This window comes from Zootoca vivipara, chromosome 5 (assembly GCF_965207765.1).
Source record: "Zootoca vivipara chromosome 5, rZooViv2.hap1.1, whole genome shotgun sequence".
In the NCBI taxonomy this organism is placed as follows: domain Eukaryota; kingdom Metazoa; phylum Chordata; class Lepidosauria; order Squamata; family Lacertidae; genus Zootoca; species Zootoca vivipara.
This window is the reverse complement of record NC_142588.1, coordinates 6,803,255-6,822,610: the sequence shown is the minus strand read 5'-3', so window position 1 is coordinate 6,822,610 and position 19,356 is coordinate 6,803,255. Positions and strand designations below refer to the sequence as shown.

General features: G+C 45.7%; 1 protein-coding gene across 1 annotated transcript in view; it reads right to left on the bottom strand.

Annotated features, from left to right (window-relative positions):
• Nucleotides 1–6,478: 6,478 nt before the first annotated feature.
• The window catches only part of LOC118096245 (uncharacterized), a 39,495-nt gene continuing 26,617 nt past the window's right edge, over nt 6,479–19,356 (bottom strand). The window contains 10 exon segments of the mRNA XM_035137796.3: nt 6,479–7,140; nt 9,154–9,267; nt 10,048–10,118; nt 11,364–11,525; nt 12,203–12,354; nt 13,410–13,499; nt 14,864–14,938; nt 15,811–15,940; nt 17,147–17,299; nt 18,934–19,094. Of these exon segments, the coding sequence (XP_034993687.3) occupies nt 6,986–7,140; nt 9,154–9,267; nt 10,048–10,118; nt 11,364–11,525; nt 12,203–12,354; nt 13,410–13,499; nt 14,864–14,938; nt 15,811–15,940; nt 17,147–17,299; nt 18,934–19,094 (1,263 nt within the window). The 3' untranslated portion in view covers nt 6,479–6,985.

Below are 19,356 nucleotides of genomic sequence, written 5' to 3'. Positions count from 1 at the left end.
TTTCCGCTTTAATTCTGCAAATGGTCACCTTTTTCACAACCTCTTAATGACTGTCTCGGTCATCTATTAAACCTAGATGGCTTAAAACCAAAGAACCACCACAAGACAACTCCATGCTCTCTCAATGTCTATCAGTCACAATAACTAAATGGAACCTCAATGTATGCCCCTGAGCACCAGATTCTTGGATCAAACAAATGAAGGCCATCATTTTCATGTACTGCTTGTATCTGGGTTGCCACAGCTGGAAACAGAACACTGACCTTTGGTTTGAACAGGCACCCCCAAACTTTGGCCCTCAAGATGTTTTGGACTACAATTGCCATCATCCCTGGCCACTGGTCCTGTTAGCTAGGGATCATGGGACTTGTAGGCCAAAACATCTGGAGGGCTGCAGTTTAGGGATGCCTGGGTTTGAACTTGCAAGTCAATAGTCATTTAACACACCCTGCAAATACCCAGATTTACCTCTTGAAGAGCTCATAAAAGTAGGGGGAGAGTATTTGATAACACACTGTACCTTAGATTACATTGACAGCATATGAGCCTATATTTCCCAAGGGCTTACATCTGATTCCCAGGTAGCACTCAAGGCCAGATCTGCTTATCTGAAACCCGCATTGTGTGTTTTCAGGCCATTTTGGGGACCGGTTATGCTAATGCTATACTTCTTAACATTGAGATGGGGAAGACCTATCCCTGAACTTCGTGACACGACAACTCAGTCCATCCATGAGAGCGCAGGTGACACTTTAAACTGCCACTGGTGTTAGCACCATGCACAGGCACCACCATGTGCGAGGACCATGACAGTGGCTAAAAGGTTTGTTCCTGTGAATTGGTGGTACACACATAAGGCCAATTCATCACAGGTCCACATCCCATAGGAATCCACATGCACAACATGTTAAGAAAGATTTGGTGTTACCATGAGCATCAGCCTGGAATTTGGGGCCAAACTAGTCTTGGCAGGCAGCCATGTACATGCACATATTTCTGGTCGCATATAAAACAGGAAAGGGGCCAGAGAATCTACTGCTTAGATGAAAAAGAGTAAACGGGGGGGGGGGGAGTGAAAACCACCCCTCCCTCACTTTCCCTTTTACTGCTTTGAGCAGCCTTCTCCCAACCCAGTTATGATACCGGAAATGAACAAAGCGCAGGTTGGGATTTGCTTCCCTTCCCTTGCACTCATTTTTATGCAAACAGCCACCCAAGTCCCTGTTATGTGAAGGATGGCTGCCCCTGACATCTAGTTTGGCCTTTATTCTCACCCCACTTAACAGGATTGGGGTGGTTCCAAGTCATTCTGATGCTTTTACATGTGAAACAGAAAATAAAAAATAAGTGTTGCCAGTCGTGTGTGGGTTCCGCCCCCCCCTTTAAAGGTGGGCTACCAGTCAAGCATTATAAGAGAAGTGGGGGACACAGGACAGACAGGACATCTTTCCTTTCTTTCATTTCCAGGTACCAAAAGAACAAGAATTAGTTATTAGAACCACCACACCTGATCCCACAAGCCTTAGATCCATAAACCTTGCTTTTGCGCTGTGCCTAAGACCTAGCAAAATAAAACTATAGGTTGCATTCACCTAAGTCTTACCTCAGAGGAGACACACTGAAATTAATAACCAAGCATGGCCCATTGATTTCAATAGGTCTACTCCAGGTAAAACTGAATGGGATACCACCCTCTGGGGCTTCTGCCCCTTAACACGAAACCCCAACCAGCGAGGCACCAGACTTTTCATTACAGCAATTTCCAAAGCTGCGCAAGCCAGTTTCCCTGTAGGTTTACTCAGAATCAAGATCCATTGTGTTCAGTGAGATTTATTCCCATGCAAGTTTTAATACAGAAACACAACCAGCGATAGAAACAAAATTCCGTGGCGGTTGGAGGGCACCCAGTGAATGAGCCACCCTGCCGGAGCTACCTAAACGGGGGTCGTTTCGCCCCTTTGCAGAGCTAGGAAGGGGCTCCTGGCCTGCCGACTTGCAAGGGACCAGAAATGGGACTTAAGACGCCGGAGTTTGAAGCTACAACCTGCAAAGTAGAGATTGCTCCAGAATTGGACTTTCTGGAGGCTGCATTGGGGGTGTGTGTGTGTGATTTGCCACGTCCTTAACTAGAGCGTGTCTAAGAAGCGGCTCCAGGGCTTGGAGCGCCCTCCTGGTCCCCCTTTGCCCGCCCGCCCCCTTGTTGGGGGTCCCCAAACGCAGCAACCGGCGGGGACAGGTGCGCTCCCGGGCTCCCCTTGGCGCTAATGTTAACGCGGGCATAATTGGGCCATTACATTCTTCTATTGGCAATTAAAGAGGGCAAATAAAAAAGCCAAGGGCGCGGGAGCTTCTAGAGCGCCGGCGAGTCCTCCTCTCTCCCCAGGGAAGCCGAGGCATTGGAGGGACACCCAAAGGGCAGCGAGAGAAGGTCTCGGAGCGCTACTGCCCCTGCCCACCCCGGCTTCCACGGTCTCCCCCCCCCCCACTTTACCCGCGTCCTGGGGCGGCGGAGCGGCCGCCGCTGCCTCCAGCTTGGCGCGCACTTCCATCTTCCGCCTCGGGCGCCGCCGCAGCCGCGCAGGGAGCTTTGTAAACCGCCGCGCGCGCGGAAGCCGCGGGATGAAGCGCTGACGCCAGGCAGCTCATCAAGGACACCTGCGCGGCGGGAGGAAGCGGCGGGTCACCCCGAGGCTCCCTTGACCACCCCACACGCGTTGATTCCGAAGCTGGCTCTCCAGAGTCTGTGCCAGATTTGCTATATGCTAAACAAGCTATATGGGCACCCACCCCCCACCCCAAAAAAGGAAAAAACACACACCTGGATGAACATTTCCAAAATGTAAGATAAAAATAAAATAAAAATAAAACATACATACAGCAAAAAAATAAATAAATAAAAACTCCTTCCAGTAGCACCTTAAAGACCAACTAAGTTTGTCATTGGTATGAGCTTTTGTGTGCATGCACACTTCTTCAGCTCATACCTCTGACAAACTTAGTTGGTCTCTAAGGTGCTACTGGAAGGAATTTTTTTATTTTGTTTCGACTACACCAGACCAACATGGCTACCTACCTGTAACTAATACATAACAGCAACAGTGTTTTGTGTTGTGTAGGCTCCTATGGGGTGAGTCCATGCTAGCCTGCTCCCTAAAATATCACTGGCTTGCCCATTTCTATATATAGGGTGCCTACCTACATTCTGCATGGACTGGTTGCATGGCAACATGTGCAAATGGCTTTAGATCCCTTTTAGGTCCATAAATTACCATATAGCATATATTCAACACAAAAAACAGTGACAATATGTTGTTGGCAGAGGACAGCTGGACATATAACATATACCTTCAGTAGCTTAGGGCCTCATCAAACCTAAATCCAGCTCTGACTGCAATGCCCATCCCTCCCTGACCATTGGTCCTGCTGGCTAGGGAAGATGGGAGTTGTAGCCCAACACACACCGGGGACCCTCAAGGTTGAGAAAGGCTGTGTTTGAGTGTGGGGCCAGAGAGACCAAGGTTCAAATCACTTGGGCAACCTTGAAGGCTAGGCACTGCCTCTCTCAGCCCAACCTACCTCACAGGGATGTTGTGGAGATTAAATGGGGAGGGGGGAGCCACACACAGGCCACCTTGAGTTCCCTGGAGGGAAAATATAAGTGCGATTGATGAAAGAATTAAGTCCCGCTGTGAGGATTTCTCCCAAGGACACACAAAACCATTTTTGTTTCCAGAAGGGAGAAGTTCGCGAGGTTTCGAGACTTTTCTTCACCATTTTTTTTCTCTGATAAGGAAAATATTCAGCATTAAAAAGGCAATTAAAAGATTAAAAAGAGTATTGGTGCATGTGGAACTGCTGCCATTCTGCTTAGATTGACTCTAATTCTGCCCAGGGTGTGTGTGTGGGGGGGGGGCAGAATCTCAAATATCTAGGAGGGGAACTTCCAACAGAGTGTGTTTTGGAAAGCAAAATGAAAAACATAGCAATCTCAAAGCTGGCAGAAGCAGGCTGGACACCGTTTATCTCCATGTATGTTCTTTCCTAAGCAGCGCCCCTCCTTTTAAAGTAAATTCCACCTTCTTCTTTCAACAAAACTTCTCTGTAGTGAAGATTTGCCCTCAGTCCAGAGTTTGCTAACCCCCCCTGAACAGATACCAACTTGGATAGGGCTTGGGCACTGTTAATATAGTTTAAGAAGCCACCACTTATCATTTAACACAACTACTGAAAGTGCAGCGCCTGGCAGGGGTGAAACTAGACTTTAGTTTACCCGGGTCAAAGACCCAGTTTTGCATCCCCCATGCCTGTTTGCGTACACACATGCACAGGCCGGGAGCCTCAATGATGCCCCTCTGGAGGCTTCGCTTGGGGCAAAAAACCTGGCTAGTCCCCCGCCCCCCCTGTAGCTCCACCTCTGCATCAGGTCCCCCCATTTCTTGTTCTGGGGTCAAGAGGTAGTGCCTATATCACTAATCCACTGACCTCAGTAAGGACTCCCATTGTTTGAGGAAATAGGCCTCTTGACACTAAGGTCATGTTTGCAAAATGCAGTATAGGGTTGTATTGGTTTGTTCCATAATAACTATCGTCGTTTCCCCCAAAACTGTCGTTGCTTTTCCCCATGGGAAAAGTTGTGCAAAAACCTATTTAAATTTGTTGGTACACCCACCATCCTTTTAAAGCCGCCTCTGAGGAAACAAACTGCACATTTGGAAGAGTTATAGTTCAGGCATAATGCGTTTTTGGATTGCGTTGTAAGTCTGATTAAGTGATTTGTGGGCCACGCCCCTGTGTATATGACCGCCAAATATTTATACTTGGAAGAATCTGGGTTATTCTGAAGGCAGATTAAAATCCTATGTGGATTTAACCAGGCCTATGCCCTTTGATTTCAGTGGTCTAAGGTGTGCTTGATCAGGCCATTACAAAAACAGAATATACAGTTACACAGTCCTTGCTACTTTGTTTCTTATACAGCAGTATCTTGAATGGCTGCTGATAAAGAACATTGCTTTACATCAGGCATCCCCAAACTTTGGCCCTCCAGATGTTCTGGACTACAATCCCCATCTTCCCCAGACACTGGTCCTGTTAGCTAGGGATCATGGGAGTTGTAGGCCAAAAATCTGGAGGGCCGCAGTTTGGGGATGCCTGCTTTATATCCTGAGTTATGTCTTGCAAGGTCTCTATAGCTGATGGCACTTCCATAGGAACATAGTTTAAGGGAGCTTCCTATTTGTGTATCCAGTGCATCTATCATGACTGCCAACCAGTGGCATAACGTAGGTTGCTGGTGCTTGGGGCAGGCATGCGCGCCAGGGAGTGCAGGATGCAGAGGGGGGCAAATGGAGTCCGCTGCGACAGCCCAGTCCTCGTTGCTAAAGCTGCTGGAGCAGACCCCCCCCCCGCCCTTGACCGGAGCCAAGTGGGGCCGTGCTTCCCCACCTGCACCCACATGGGAGGCAGGGGATCCAGCTGGACGACATGGCCCTTGGTGGGTGAATCCCCCAGTGCCCATGGAGAGGCATGCAGGGCTGTGCCGCACCGGGGCGATGGTACAGGAAAAAATCCCTCTGCGAGTTAGTTTAGCTCACCCTGGGCTTCCAAGTTAAGATGTGTAAAGGTGCTGTGGCTCATCTCCAGAGTTTAAAAGCGGACTGGAGAGGGGCGCCCAGGGCCACAGGCCCTCTGCCCCACCCCCACCCCCATGCCCTTGCTGTCAATGGGTCTCAGGTGTGCACCTTTCCTATCGTATGCTACTTGTAAATAGCAGGGATTGCATCTGGGACCATCTGCACAGAAAGCATGTACCCTCTGCCCTTAAAAGATGCAGTACCTAAAGGCAGGCACCAAGCAGTCATTTATCAGTTGTCCCTGCTGGGCCTCCCCAGCAATCTGACCCATTGCCTTCTCTTTGGTCTTTAAGGTGCTACTGAAGGAATTTTTTTATTTTGCTTCGACTCAGACCAACACAGCTACCTACCTGTAACTAGATCTTTGTAATGAGTTTGTGCTACGGCTCTTGGTCTGGCCACAAACACTTTCTGAGCATAAACTTCAAGCTGAGAATAGGGGGGGGGGATGTTATCCAACTAAAGAAGCGGCTCCAGAAGAAAGGGAGGTGTTAATGGCAAGTATTCCTTCCCCCTGCATTCTTAGTCAATTTCCCTGTGTAGATTTTCTCAGGATTTCTTCTGCCCCTTTAATTACACACTGACTTGCAGAAATTAGTAGCAGGTGAAGCTTTTCTGACATAGAGACAAATGCTGTGAAATGCTTTCACCTGCCAAATTTGTGTGTGTGTCAATTTACTGTTAAAAGCACAGGAGGAGACCAGGAAAAGTTGGCAAACTTTTTTTGTAAAGCAGAGTTCCTGGGGACCTGACTCACTTTCATTCATTATATATGTATCATATCTTCTTTGGTAAGAAGTACGTGGCAATTAAAATAAATGAAGTATTTCAAACAGAAAAGCCAATTTCCATGACAATACATATAAAATATATTTTTTGCTTTTCTCTAGCATCTTCTTTTTTTGGAAGGCTTCAAAGCGTTTGGGAACATTGTTAGCTTCACACCTTTCTGTGAGGTAAGTCATAGCCTCATTTGGCAGAGCAGAAACTGAAGCAAAGGCCCCAAGCAAGGAGTTCATGCATTGGAACAATGGCAGTGTCAATAATTGGTTCCCAGAAGTCTTGATATCCAGTTTCCAACTGCATTTCTTATTTGAACCCATCAAGCCAAAGCTAAGGCAGATTTTTCTTCTCTTTTTCCTCCTCTGGTGTTGCACAGTAAGAGAATCTTTCCACCAAGTCCATTTTCATTCCTTTGGTACGTACTGTTGATGTACGTATTTGTACGTATTTGTTGATGGCCTCAAGGGAGATTTCTCTTCCAGAAAACCAAATGCAGCAATGTACTGTTGGGTTAAGGAGCCACAATGGAGACGAGCTTTAAAGTGTTTGTCTTTGGGGAAAACAGTGCCCTATCTCTTATGAAAGACTTGTTGTTTTGCATACTTGACACGCTGTTCCTCCTTCAGATTCATCTGGCGCGCTTGCTTGCTGGAGATTATTTCCACGTGATCGGAAGGGAACCAGCCTCTTTCCCCATCGGAGAGTTTCACTCCTTCAAACCACCCTGCAGAGGGAGCAGACACGAAGGGTGAAACATTCAGAGGACCATTTAGTGAGTTGCCACAGTCAACAGGCTTCCTCAACTTCGGCCCGCCAGATGTTTGGAGACTACAATTCCCACCACCCCTGGTCCCACTGGTCCTGCTAGCTAGGGATCATGGGAGTTGTAGGCCAAAAGCATCTGGAGGGCCAAGGCTGAGAAAGCCTGGTCTACAAGTTGCCCTGGTAGGCTAGCCATCAGGGTGATACAACCACATTTGTTCCTAATGTGCAGCAAGTCCTTAACTCTTGGTAAGATGAGATCGCCCTAGAGCGAGAGAGGTTATCCTGGTGGAGTTTAGGTCTCAGAACTGACTGACTGCACCATCCTCCGAGGAGCCAATGTGAAATTTTAAGAACTTCCTGCCGTAGCCAGATTTCTGATGAGTGCGGACCTCTGAATCCTCATTTCCAACTCTAACCAATCTAAGATTGTTACACTAAGTGGGATGTAGTACCAAAACAAACATAAGACTGGGTTGTGTATATGTTACTGGAATTTGTTCACATTTAATCACTTGCCACCCTCGATTCTTTGTCCTCTCCTGCTTTCTCTGTGGTCTTTATCACCATCAAAAAGTCACATTGTTAAGCTCCGTAGGGACAAGAATTAAAATCTATAATACATGATATACACTAAACAGTTAAGTGTGTTTTAGTGTTCCTGTCGCCCAAGTGGTAGTACCTTAAAGTGAATGAATTAAGAGCTATTTATCAAATAGAGTGCGCATGAGCCCACATGGTAAGCTGGTCCTCTTTACCATTTTAACAAGTACTGAGTAGAATTAAATACAGTGGTACCTCTGGTTACAAACGGGATCCGTTCCAGAGGCCCGGCCGTATCCTGAAAAGTCCGTAACTGGAGGACCATTTCTGCGCATGCACGGGGCACCACAGGTTTACCGCGGCCGTAACCTGAAGATTCTGTTACTTGGAGGTTACGCAACACGAGGTATGACTACTCCTTTGCTTCTCGGTTTTCTGACAAAGTGTGTTCAAGTTCATGGCAGGACCAAACAGAAGGCTGGCAAGTGCTTATGTGTGAACAGTGATAAGTTACCACTCTCTGTCTTCATGCAGTGTGTGTGGACCAGGGCAATCCAGAAGAAAGCTCCCATTCTCTGTCTCTTATCATCTATTCTCATCTGAAAAAGGAGCAAAACACCGTCTATGGGGAGATTTCACGTGCTATCAAATGAAGTAATACCTGGATCAAGCTCATAGCTGCCAAGTCTCCCGTTTTCCCTGGGAAATCCCCGTTTTTCCATCTGTTCCTAGCTGAAACTATTTTTTTCCCTGGTTTATTCTGGCGCGGCGGCCATTTTGGAACTGGGCGGAGCATGCTCAGAAGCGACTTTTGATGCTGCCCTGCCCAGTTCCAAAATGGCTGCAGTGCGACTTCTGGCGCGGTGGCCATTTTGGAACTGGGCAAAGCAGCACCAAAAGTCACTTCTGAGCATGCTCCGCCCAGTTCCAAAATGGCGACAGCGCTACTTCCGGTCTGCTATTTCCAGCCCGGTCCCTTATTTCTCTGACAGCAACTTGGCAGGTATGATCAAGCTATATGCTACTCAATGGATGGATGACATTTCTCCTGTGCCTGGTATTACTTTTAATACACGGAAGGCTCTCATTTGATTGCAGCACTGACAGGAAGGGTGTTTAACCCTTTCCCCACAGGCTGTTCCCCTGATGCCAAATTCTATCCCTGCTTTCCCACTTGTGGTGGACCGGGGTGGGGTGTAGGTGGGCTGCCAAGTCAGCGCAGGCTTTTCCGCTGCCGGGTGAAAAACAGCTTAGACACAAGGAAAGCAGTATTTTCCACTTTTTAATTTTTCAACGATGTAAGCAATTTCCTAGTTCCAAAGGAAACCACCTTCCAGGTCGTAGTCACCACACAAGATTTTCAACTCCCAACTGCCCAGTCTCTTTCCTGCCCCGCACAGCACCTTGCCACAACATTGCCAAACCCACTCACCGTCACTACTTTGCTGCAGGACCATAATAATATCTGCTTTCTCCAGTGCCAGCTCATCATTCTCTCGGGCTTTGTATGGCCTCACACACTGAACCTGAAGTTTATCTAAGAGAGCTTGGAGAGAAAGGATATAGTGATGGTCAGTTACCAGGTGTGTTGCTGTTAACCATTCAAATGAGTTGGGTTCTTGTTAAAACAAGCAAGCAAAGAAACCTAAAATTAAGTTCTTAACCCGAGGTACCACTGTATATCCAAGTGGTAGGCAGTACAGAAAGCCCAGTAAAATATAAAACAATGAAAACTCAGTGTAAAATTCATCATGAATTAATATAAGAGTTGGAGTCACACTTCTAGAAAAACCTGAGAAAACAGAAATGCTTTGAGCAAGCATCTGATTGTTGATACTGTAGGTATTTGCTTGCTATTGTGTATACATAATACAGTGGAACCTCGGTTTATGAACACCTCGGTTTACGAATTTTCAGTTTATGAACGCCGTGGACCCATCTGGAACGGATTAATTCACTTTCCATTACTTTCAATGGGAACGTTCGCTTCAGTTTATGAACGCTTCAGTTTATGAACAGACTTCCGGAACCAATTACACCCATGCTTCAGGTTAAGTACGCTTCGGGATGAGTACTCCGCGGACCCGTCTGGAACGGATTCATCCACTTTCCATTACTTTCAATGGGAAAGTTCGCTTCAGTTTAAGTACTCCGTGGACCGTCTGGAACAGATTCATCCACTTTCAATGGGAAAGTTCGCTTCAGTTTATGAACGCTTCAGTTTATGAACAGACTTCCGGAACCAATTATGTTCATAAATCGAGGTACCATTGTACCCGCATTATGTGACCTAGCCTTTTGAGGTCTATGTCTTGAGCAATCTTACCAGGGTCATCCAAAAGGTCAGGTTCAGCTTGCTGGGGCATAAGAGCAGAAATCCACCTCAGCTTCTCACTCCTGGGTCAGGGGGAAGAAAAGGGAAAAGTACTGAGGAGAGAGGCATTCCAGTTGCTGGTGAAATGCCAAGATATGTTGTAGCAAACTTTGCTCCCTTTACATGTGGCACACTATAAGTCATGCTCATAGCTAGCTAGCTAGTTAGCTAGCTAACTAACTAACTTATGATTTTTAAGGAAGCCACTGTTCTTGGCAGAGCCTGCTCAATATGCTTTGGCACCTGAGGTGAACCACAAAATAATGCCCCCTGCTATGTAAGAAGGGGTGAGTGAATATCGGCATGTCAAGGACTAGCTTGGATACTGATGAATGGGCAGCGGAAGAAGAGTTGGAGAATGACTTGGAAGAAGAGATCAGTAGTGGGGCAGGAGAGCTGAAAATCATGCCACATACAGTGGTACCTCTACTTACGAATAACTCTACTTACGAATGTTTCTACTTATGAACGGAGCTCCATCTGCCATCTTGGATGTGGTTTAGATAGGATTTTTTCTACTTACGAATGTTTAGATAGGGTTGCTTCTACTTACGAATTTTTTCTCCCAATGCATTCCTATGGGATTCGACTTACAACTTTTTTCGACTTACGAATGTGTGTTCGGAACGCATTAAATTTGTAAGTAGAGGTACCACTGTATTTCACATCTGGCAACCAATGAGCCCCTTGGGTTTCAGATAGTACGTGGGTAGACGAGTCTAAAAAGCCCAGGATACAATTTCCACAGCCCTTAGGAGCCACTGAACTTAATGAACCTAATGTTCATTAATTTCAGTGTGTTGGCTCTGGGTGATATTCAACTATCGGTTGGAGTGTTTAAACTATGCCTCTGCTGAATCTGTAAATGAATGCAGATATTACAAAATGCTGGATCATACCCTTTTTACCATTATTTTGAGCTTCTTTTTAGGAGAGGGAGAAAATAAATGCAGCACTATGTAAGTTGTGCAAAAGGCAAAAAGAAGCTGGTAATTCTGGCAGGAGGTGGCAAACAAGGTCAACCCTCATCTGGGTGCAGAGCTGAGCTTGCAAGCCCTCCCTTTCAGACTTTGCAGGTTTCTCCCCTTGCTACAATCTTGCTGGAAAGACTGTTAATGTGGAATAAAACTGATATACGGTACCTCACGTAACAAAAAAAAAAGCTTTTAGTAAATCTGTGATTGCACAAGGCGTCATCTCACCCTCATCACTCTGAAAGTTAAACTAAGAAGTTCTCCAACGCAAAAAAACATTTGGCTTTTGCTTACTGTGTTTCTGTACGGAAGAGGAACTCCACTTTTTTCCCCTGATTGTTCTGCAGCAGGAAGAGGCGGAAGAGATTTTTGCTTGAGCCGTGCAGCTTCATTTCACACTTCTCTCCACGCACATTGGAGGAAGCAGCAAAATCAAATACAATAAAGCGCCCATTCCTGCAGGGGATAGAGAAAGAAAAGACAGGGGGCATTTTAAAAGCTTGGTTTTAATGACCAAGAAAGAGGACTCTGTTGCCATTGCTGGCATAAGGGTATTTTGCACCCTAGCAAATTCTGAGTGGTTGCCCCCTGCTCTTCACGCATAACAGAAGGAAGATGGAAAAATGCAGACCTTCCCTAAATTAACATGAAGTCCCATTTAAAAAAAATTGTGGCACCTGAAAGCAAAACCATCTAAAATTATGCCAAGCTACTACAACATAACCTCTTTCATCCATTTCTCTTGCTGTAGTCATGTGATTTTTTAAAAATATTTCAATTAATCTGAAATTGTATAAATAAAAAGAACACTGCGCATCAAGTAAGTATTTTTGTGGGGGGAGAATTTAACAAAAACTTTCTTGTACTAAATATTTATACATATTTGGACTTGTAAAAGTGGGGGTGGGGACTAAGAATATGATAAAGTTTATTTTATTTTATTTTATTTTATTTTATTAACTTCATAAATTTCCAGACGTTTCCAGAAATTATTCATGCATTACTAAAAGGAAAGGAAATTGAAAGGAAAGGAACTGACCCACCTCTGGTTTGCATAACTAGGATGTTATGATTGCTGAGGGATAAATGTTGAGTGAAAGACGAAGTAATGGAACCCTTCCCCCAACACTTACTCTCTGGGCCGAGATAGGAGCAGGTAGTCATTAAAGAGGTGCAGGTAGATCGGCCGGGTGGTCAGTTTCCACTTCAAGCTCAAGTTGTACTCCAGCGCTGTGAGTTCCCCACGTTTCACCAGCCGCCGTGACTGCGAGATGAGTGGGAAAATCTGCAAGGGCAAGAATAATTGCTCTAGGTGAGGCCCAAAGGGTCTCATTGTAGCTCCAGTGCTTCAAGGCACAAGTTTTGAGAGCTGCTGTCTTCTCCCATCTCTGGTACTAGGGGGCAAGGGCTAGTGGAAGAAAATGCGAGTAGTGTCAAAATGCCATTTTTCCGGAGTGTTCTGTTAGCCTGTAGAATATTCCACTGAAAAGGAGTTGCATATGGGATGGATGATGAAAGAATACCACTCTGGTGAGCTTTGGAAAGGTAGGAGCCAGACTTGGTTGTAATGAGCTGTGAAGGGCACTCTTCTGTCCTCTGAATGTGGTTTTCAGTTTGTCTTGTGAGGAAGCAGGATTGCTTGGAAGCTATTCAGGGGTGGGGTGGCAGAGAAGCAAGGGCTTCCTGATAGTCAGATCAATGTGGGGAGGTTTCTCTGAAGCTAGGAAGTTTATAGAATTACTATTCTAGTTTGCACATTGGAAGGTGACTGCGACCAGTAAATGGGTCACAGATCGCTCTGCACACAGATCGCCCAGCTGTTGCCTGGTGGCATGAAGGGTACTGTACTTAGCCCTCTCGCCAATACCAGCACAGTGAGGGCAACCTTGCCTATAAGACTCCATTGGGGAACCTGTGGTCCCTCAGCTCCAGCCAGCATAGCCAATGGTTAGGGAGCTGTATGCCCAACAACATCAGAAAGGCCACAGGTTCTCCCGTCCCTTCTGCAAGATAGGGATAAGCTAAAGGCCCTCTTGGTGACCAGGGCAGTTCACTAGTAGATTAGCTCTGGTCATAGAATCACAGAGTTGGAAGGGACCCTGAGCATCATCTAGCCCAACCCCCTTCAAAGCAGAAATTCCACCCATAGGGGGATCAAACCCGTTGGCAACATCAGCACTACTTCAAAGCAGAAATTCCACCCATAGGGGGATCAAACCCGTTGGCAACATCAGCACTACCAACTGAGTCAACCGGAAGGGCTACCCATGCATGAATAAAGCAGATGGTTGCAGCACAGTGTTATAGGGGGAAACTGTAATCCCTGGAATGAATTTTTACCTTGCATTCAAACTCCATATTTTTACTCAAGTAGATTAGCTCCTCGGTGCTCCTCATGCGCTGGACATTTTCATTGCAATCTTTGATAAGCTGCGGAAAGGAAAATGCTTTTAGGGTGGGCAAGTGTTGGATAAAAAGGGGGCAGAACGTCCCCTTCTCAAGGTGGAACGGGTGACAGGGTGTGGGTTTAGGAGGCAGAGAATGGGATCAAGCCACCCGGTTTTGGCAGGAGCAATTCAAGAATCTTGAATTGGCTAGACTATTCCGTATGTTCCCTCAGGGAATTCTCTGGCTGAGTTAAACCCATTGTTTATATGTGTAAAGTACCCATGACCCTCTTTTATTCTCTAAACGATAAACCAAAATCATTTAGAAAGCTGTGTAAGCTTCTTCCAGCATAGCAGAGAAACCACTGGGTTACCTCATAGCTGTAAGGCAGGAACCATGGAGCTTGGGATGACCCAGTTCACAAGGGGACACAGATGACTTGGTCCATCTGTGTGTGGCCTCAGTAATGACGAAAAGCAGCAGTGCAGACAGAGACCAATCTTAAATGAGAGGTTACATAGATAGAACTGTTCCTTTTGTGGTTAGGGCTTGGTGTGAGGGAACTGGTTACAGTTGTACCTCCTTTTGCCTCTGGGATCCGTTCTGGAGCCCCAGACGCACGACAAAAGGGACGCTCAACAAAGCGCCGCTCTGCACATGCGTGAAGCACGATTTAGTGCTTCTGCAAGTGCACGAGCAGCAAATCCGGAAGTAACCCATTCCAGTACTTCCAGGGTTGCTGCGGACGTTCGACAAAATGAACCCTAAACGGAGTGGACGCAAAAGGAGGTGCGACTGTAGTTTGGATCAACCACTATTTCAGGAAAAGGCTCACCGGCTAGTGTTCAAGATATGCATCTGGGTCTCATTACCCATGCTGGAAGTTACGTCCCTTTGGGTCTAAACTTTCCCAGGCACCCTCTATTTACAGGGGAATACTCAAACATTTGTGGTTAATTATAGAACATATCACTTCAGAATATTCCACCACCAGCTGTGTCTTGGCCAGAGTGCTGAACTTAGACTCAGGAGACCCAGGTTCAAATCACCCCTCAGCCCAAAATCTCACTAGAGGGCATTGGCCCAGTAACACACAGTTGATTCACACAGTGAATGGATACATTATGCATCCAAACCACAGTGTTAGGTTACATACATGCATTATTGCACATCCTTGTATCTAACTTGGAGGCACTTCCAAACTATTATTTGTTGCATGTTTTTAATTAAGAGGAAGAAGAGAAGTCGCTCGGGTATCTAAGGAATTCATATCTCATGTGTCTCAGAAAGCAAGAGCATGGGTACCTCAACTTCTATCTACTGGAAATTTGTGGCCTGGAAGAGTTGAGAAAACTTTTGAACCATTTGTGAGAGAGGTAGCCAGAAGTGGTGAGAGCATCCTTTACCTTCTCAAGTGCATCATATGCTTGAGTGGCCTGCACCTCTTCATCGGCACCAGGCCGAGTTCTCTTCAATATGTTCTGCAGGAGGGAAGCAAAGGGTTTTTGGTGAGAGATTAAATACTTGGCTAATTGATGGATTTATTTTGAGGCAGTGGTAAATTAAAGGTGATCCCCTCTGGTCAGCAGCTATTTTTTAGAGGGGACAATTTTTGAGAGAAGGTTCTGGTCCCTCAACTTCCATCCCCTAGAGAGATTTGCCAGAAAGTTCTGTTGCCACAGATGCTATGTGCTCCACACCTTGTCTGATTCTAGACTGATAACAGAGAACTAAGGGAAAGCGGCAGGACCTTTCAGGGGTTCCAGTTTTTAAACTTATTTGAAAAACAAGTTTTTCAAACTCCCTTTGAAGTTGTGCCTTCATGGACCAAGTTTCGGCACTCCTCCTAAAACTTCCCAGGGCCCAAAATAAATGGGTATAAATCAGGCATAGGCAAACTCAGCCCTCCAGATGTTTTTGGCCTACAACTTTCATGTTCCCTAGCTTAGCAGGACCAGTGGTCAGGAGTGATGGGAATTGTAGTCCCAAAACATCTGGTGGGCCTATGCCTGGTATAAATATTGGAATTAAGCCATGCTCCTGTGGAAGAGGTGAGTAACGGCAGAGCACAGGTTTTGAAAATATAGGAGGTTAAATTCCTGCCACCTCCACCAAAACAATTTCAAACAGAAGCTCCTGGAAAACACCTTTTGAACTGAGTCACACTTCTACATGGCAAAGCTCCGGTTTGCTGCCATTGCATGCGTGTAAGTGTCAAATATCTTTGTAATAAAGAAGTGGGCACCAATTCTTTTCCTGCTGCTTACATGCTTCTTGCCAGGAAAACTGTCCATTTAATTATGAGGCAGGCCAGCCCAAGGAAAGGCGAGTCCTGTGTCCCCAACACTTTTACCTGGAGAAGGAGCTTAAGTCTTGTGATCCGCTGGAATGGGAGGATGAGGAAGGATTTGAGAGAGAGGCGCTGGCAAAGAGGATCACTTTCTAGTCTCTCCAAAACCTGTTGGAAGGCAGGGACATCATTCCTGCCAGAGAGAAGACACGACAGATTAGATTGACTCCCAACTAGAAAAGCTGAGGCTACTGAAAAAGGCCAGAGACCACCTTGGCTGGGAGTCCTGGAAGACTTGCTCCCTGCCTTGTGGGCCTTTCCCACCTGGCCTGGGAGGCTGAACAGAATCTTGGGCTGGGGTGGTCTTGGGAGGGATATTAATCTTTTGTATCTTTATTTTTAGATCTTATGTGTGTGAGGCCTTTTTAGATCTCTTATTTATTTATATACCACCCTTCATCACAAGATCTCAGGGTGGTTCAAAAGAAAGATCTTGGTTTCATTGCTGATTATTTGTTCTTATTTGATTTTATTGTTTTACTGCTTCCTACTGTTTTTAATCCACTTTATGTAAGCCTCTCTGGCTGGCTGGCTGGCGAACAGTGTTAAAATGTCCCAGATAAAGTAAGAACAATAAAACAAAATGCTGACTACTATGCATCAACCTCTTTGGAGCTTTCATTCTATTTAACTTGCGCTAGAGCTCTTTTCTAGGATATGTTATCATGAACTTTAATTTTAGGAGATGCATCTTAGTTGCTTGTCATTCCTTTGACAATACCCTGGAATCTCCTTGGAAGGACCAAGATCCATTTGCCAAATTCAGTAAACACCATTTCCCCTGGATTTTGCCTCTTTACAGGCAAATTTATCTAGAAAATCCATATGATCCAATGAATGGCACAGCACTTCCTCTAACCTGGAACCTGAACTAAATCATGTACCAACATCTGTTTTGGGTATCTTGAACACTTAAACACTTATGAACTGAATCAGGTGTGGCCCGTTGAAACTACTGTGGCCTGTTAACTACTGCTGTCATGCTTTTTATACCTCCACAAAAAGCACTATTGTTATATAAAAGGCAGTTTGCTTGACAAACCTGACAACAGTTTGTTAATTGTCCTGGAAACTGTAGCTCTGTGAGGGGGGGCAACTACAGTTCCCAGGATTCTTTGGGGGGGGGGAATCATGTGCTTTGAATGTGTGTTGTCCTGGGTTCCCCTGAAGAACCCTGAGCATTGCCTGCTAGAGAACCTTATCCCACCCCTTTTCAGAGCGATAGTTCCCAAGAGAGGAGACGACTTGTCTGTGGTGCAGATATGCCACAAAGGACATTTTGTGGAGTGTTACGAAGAGGATAAAAATATAGGAAAGGGGGCATCTTTAGGTTTCTTACAGTAGTCGCCGAAAGGTCTGCTCCTGGTATGTCTGGTTTGTCACGTACGGCAAGTAAACCCTCCGGAATTCCGGCGCATGCCTCAGAGCCACGTCGCACACATTGAAAGTGAACATGTTCTCCTCAAGCTTCTCCTCCAGGTCAAATAGGAAACTGCAGGAACCCCCCAGAAGAAAATAACAAGACATGGTGACCAGAAGTACAGCACTTCCCCAACTTTTAAACCTTTCTCCTTCTCTAGAAAAAAAATTATCCCTACGTGCAAGCTGTAGGGAAATTCTTACTCATTGTGTGACAGGAATGAGCCTGCAGTAAATCACCCGAGCAAGTTGGAGTCAACTCTTTATTAGCAGCAACAGGATCTGCACAGGATCTCGCACATTAGGTGTGAGACCTAATGAGCACAGCAACTCATTTCTGACAGGTCTTTCCCCCATGAAGCAGTTCCTGAGACTGAAGGCCTCCCCACAGCTGCCAGGGTTTTCCTCAAGCAATCTGAGACTGTGCCTGCATGACTGTCTTTGCTCCTCTCACTTCATACCTCTTCTGGTTCTGGGAGACCAGGAGGAGGAGTGCTTGTTGAAGCCTGCTCGGGTGATTCTATAAAGATTTAGGGCTTATCCACACTTCAACTTATCTTGATGCTTTGCCCCAGGGAAAATTAGTCTTTAGTGTTCAATTGGATTGATGTTTGCTCTGATTTAGCACCAAAAAGCAGGCTTTCCCTGGAAAAGGAGCAGGGCAAGGGGAAAACTGCTTGGACCCGTGCTTTCTAGACAGGGGACAAGTGGAAGCATGAACAAAACCCTTCAGCCATTTCTATTCTATTCTATTCATCTGCTGAACAGCATTCTAGGCAAATATGCAACTGGATTAAAAAAATTAAAACACAATGTTAAACAATGTTACAACACTAAATACTAACGAAACTTTTAGTTGTGTTGTTGTGTTTTCTTCCCAGGGCTACATAAACATGGAGACCAGAGTCCAGGTTTTACTTCAAAATGACAGGAAGTATTTCCTAAGTCACGGCTAATTATTTGTATGCAATAATAGAAATATCAGTCTGAATGTGTGCATAGTAGGCAGGCTTGAGGAATTCGTGGACTAATGTGTGGATTGCAGTGTAGCTATCTTGGGCATTTTGCACTTCTCTAGCTTGACTGTCATCAGCTCAAAAGGTATTAAACACATGCATTTTATGATAAAATTTGCATTAAAATATTTTTAGAAATGCATATTTCATGACAAAATATACACCAGTAATTTGGAATGCTGGTTCTGTTGAAAGCAGACAGGCACCTCCAATTCTAGTATTTTGTTGCCTGCTGAAAATGTTTGTTTCAACAAGCTGTGGGTTAAACCACTGAGCCTAGGGCTTGCTGATCAGAAGGTCGGCGGTTCGAATCCCTGTGACGGGGTGAGCTCCCGTTGCTTGGTCCCAGCTCCTGCCAACCTAGCAGTTCGAAAGCAGGTCAAAATGCAAGTAGATAAATAGGAACCGCTACAGCGGGAAGGTAAACGGCGTTTCCGTGTGCTGCTCTGGTTCGCCAGAAGTGGCTTTGTCATGCTGGCCACATGACCTGGAAGCTGTACGCCGGCTCCCTCGGCCAATAATGCGAGATGAGCGCGCAACCCCAGAGTTGGTCACGACTGGACCTAATGGTCAGGGGTCCCTTTACCTTTACTATGAGGCGCAGGCAAATATCTATTGATTGCATTGGCTCGAGATGTCCAGGGTTTTGGTGTGATAGCTGTACAAGCAGAACAGGAAGACCAGAACTCACTTGGCACTAACGTCACGTACATCCTGAAGGCGGGAGAAAAGCCACTGTTTATCTTGATTCGTTAAGACAGCCTGGAGTTCGTGGCAGTGCTGGAAGTGGTCCACGGCCACATTTAAGCTCCGCAGGTATGAGGCTTCTGATACAATCAGTTCAAACTTGGCCTGTTAATAATATGGAGAACATAAGCTTTAGAGCACAGGATACTCCGAGAAGCAATGAATTATTTGAGATGGAGTTAAACGGAAAAGGAAAACCCTCAAGGGGAGTAGATAATATCTGCATGTTCTTGATGGAGACAAAGCTAGCAACTGCATCTCTCGCTTCATCATCCGTCAGAAGAGAGGCCTGGAACTGGTCTATCCAAACCAGTAGATCAAGAATTTCATTCAGCACCACACAACCAAACATCCTATGAATGTCTCA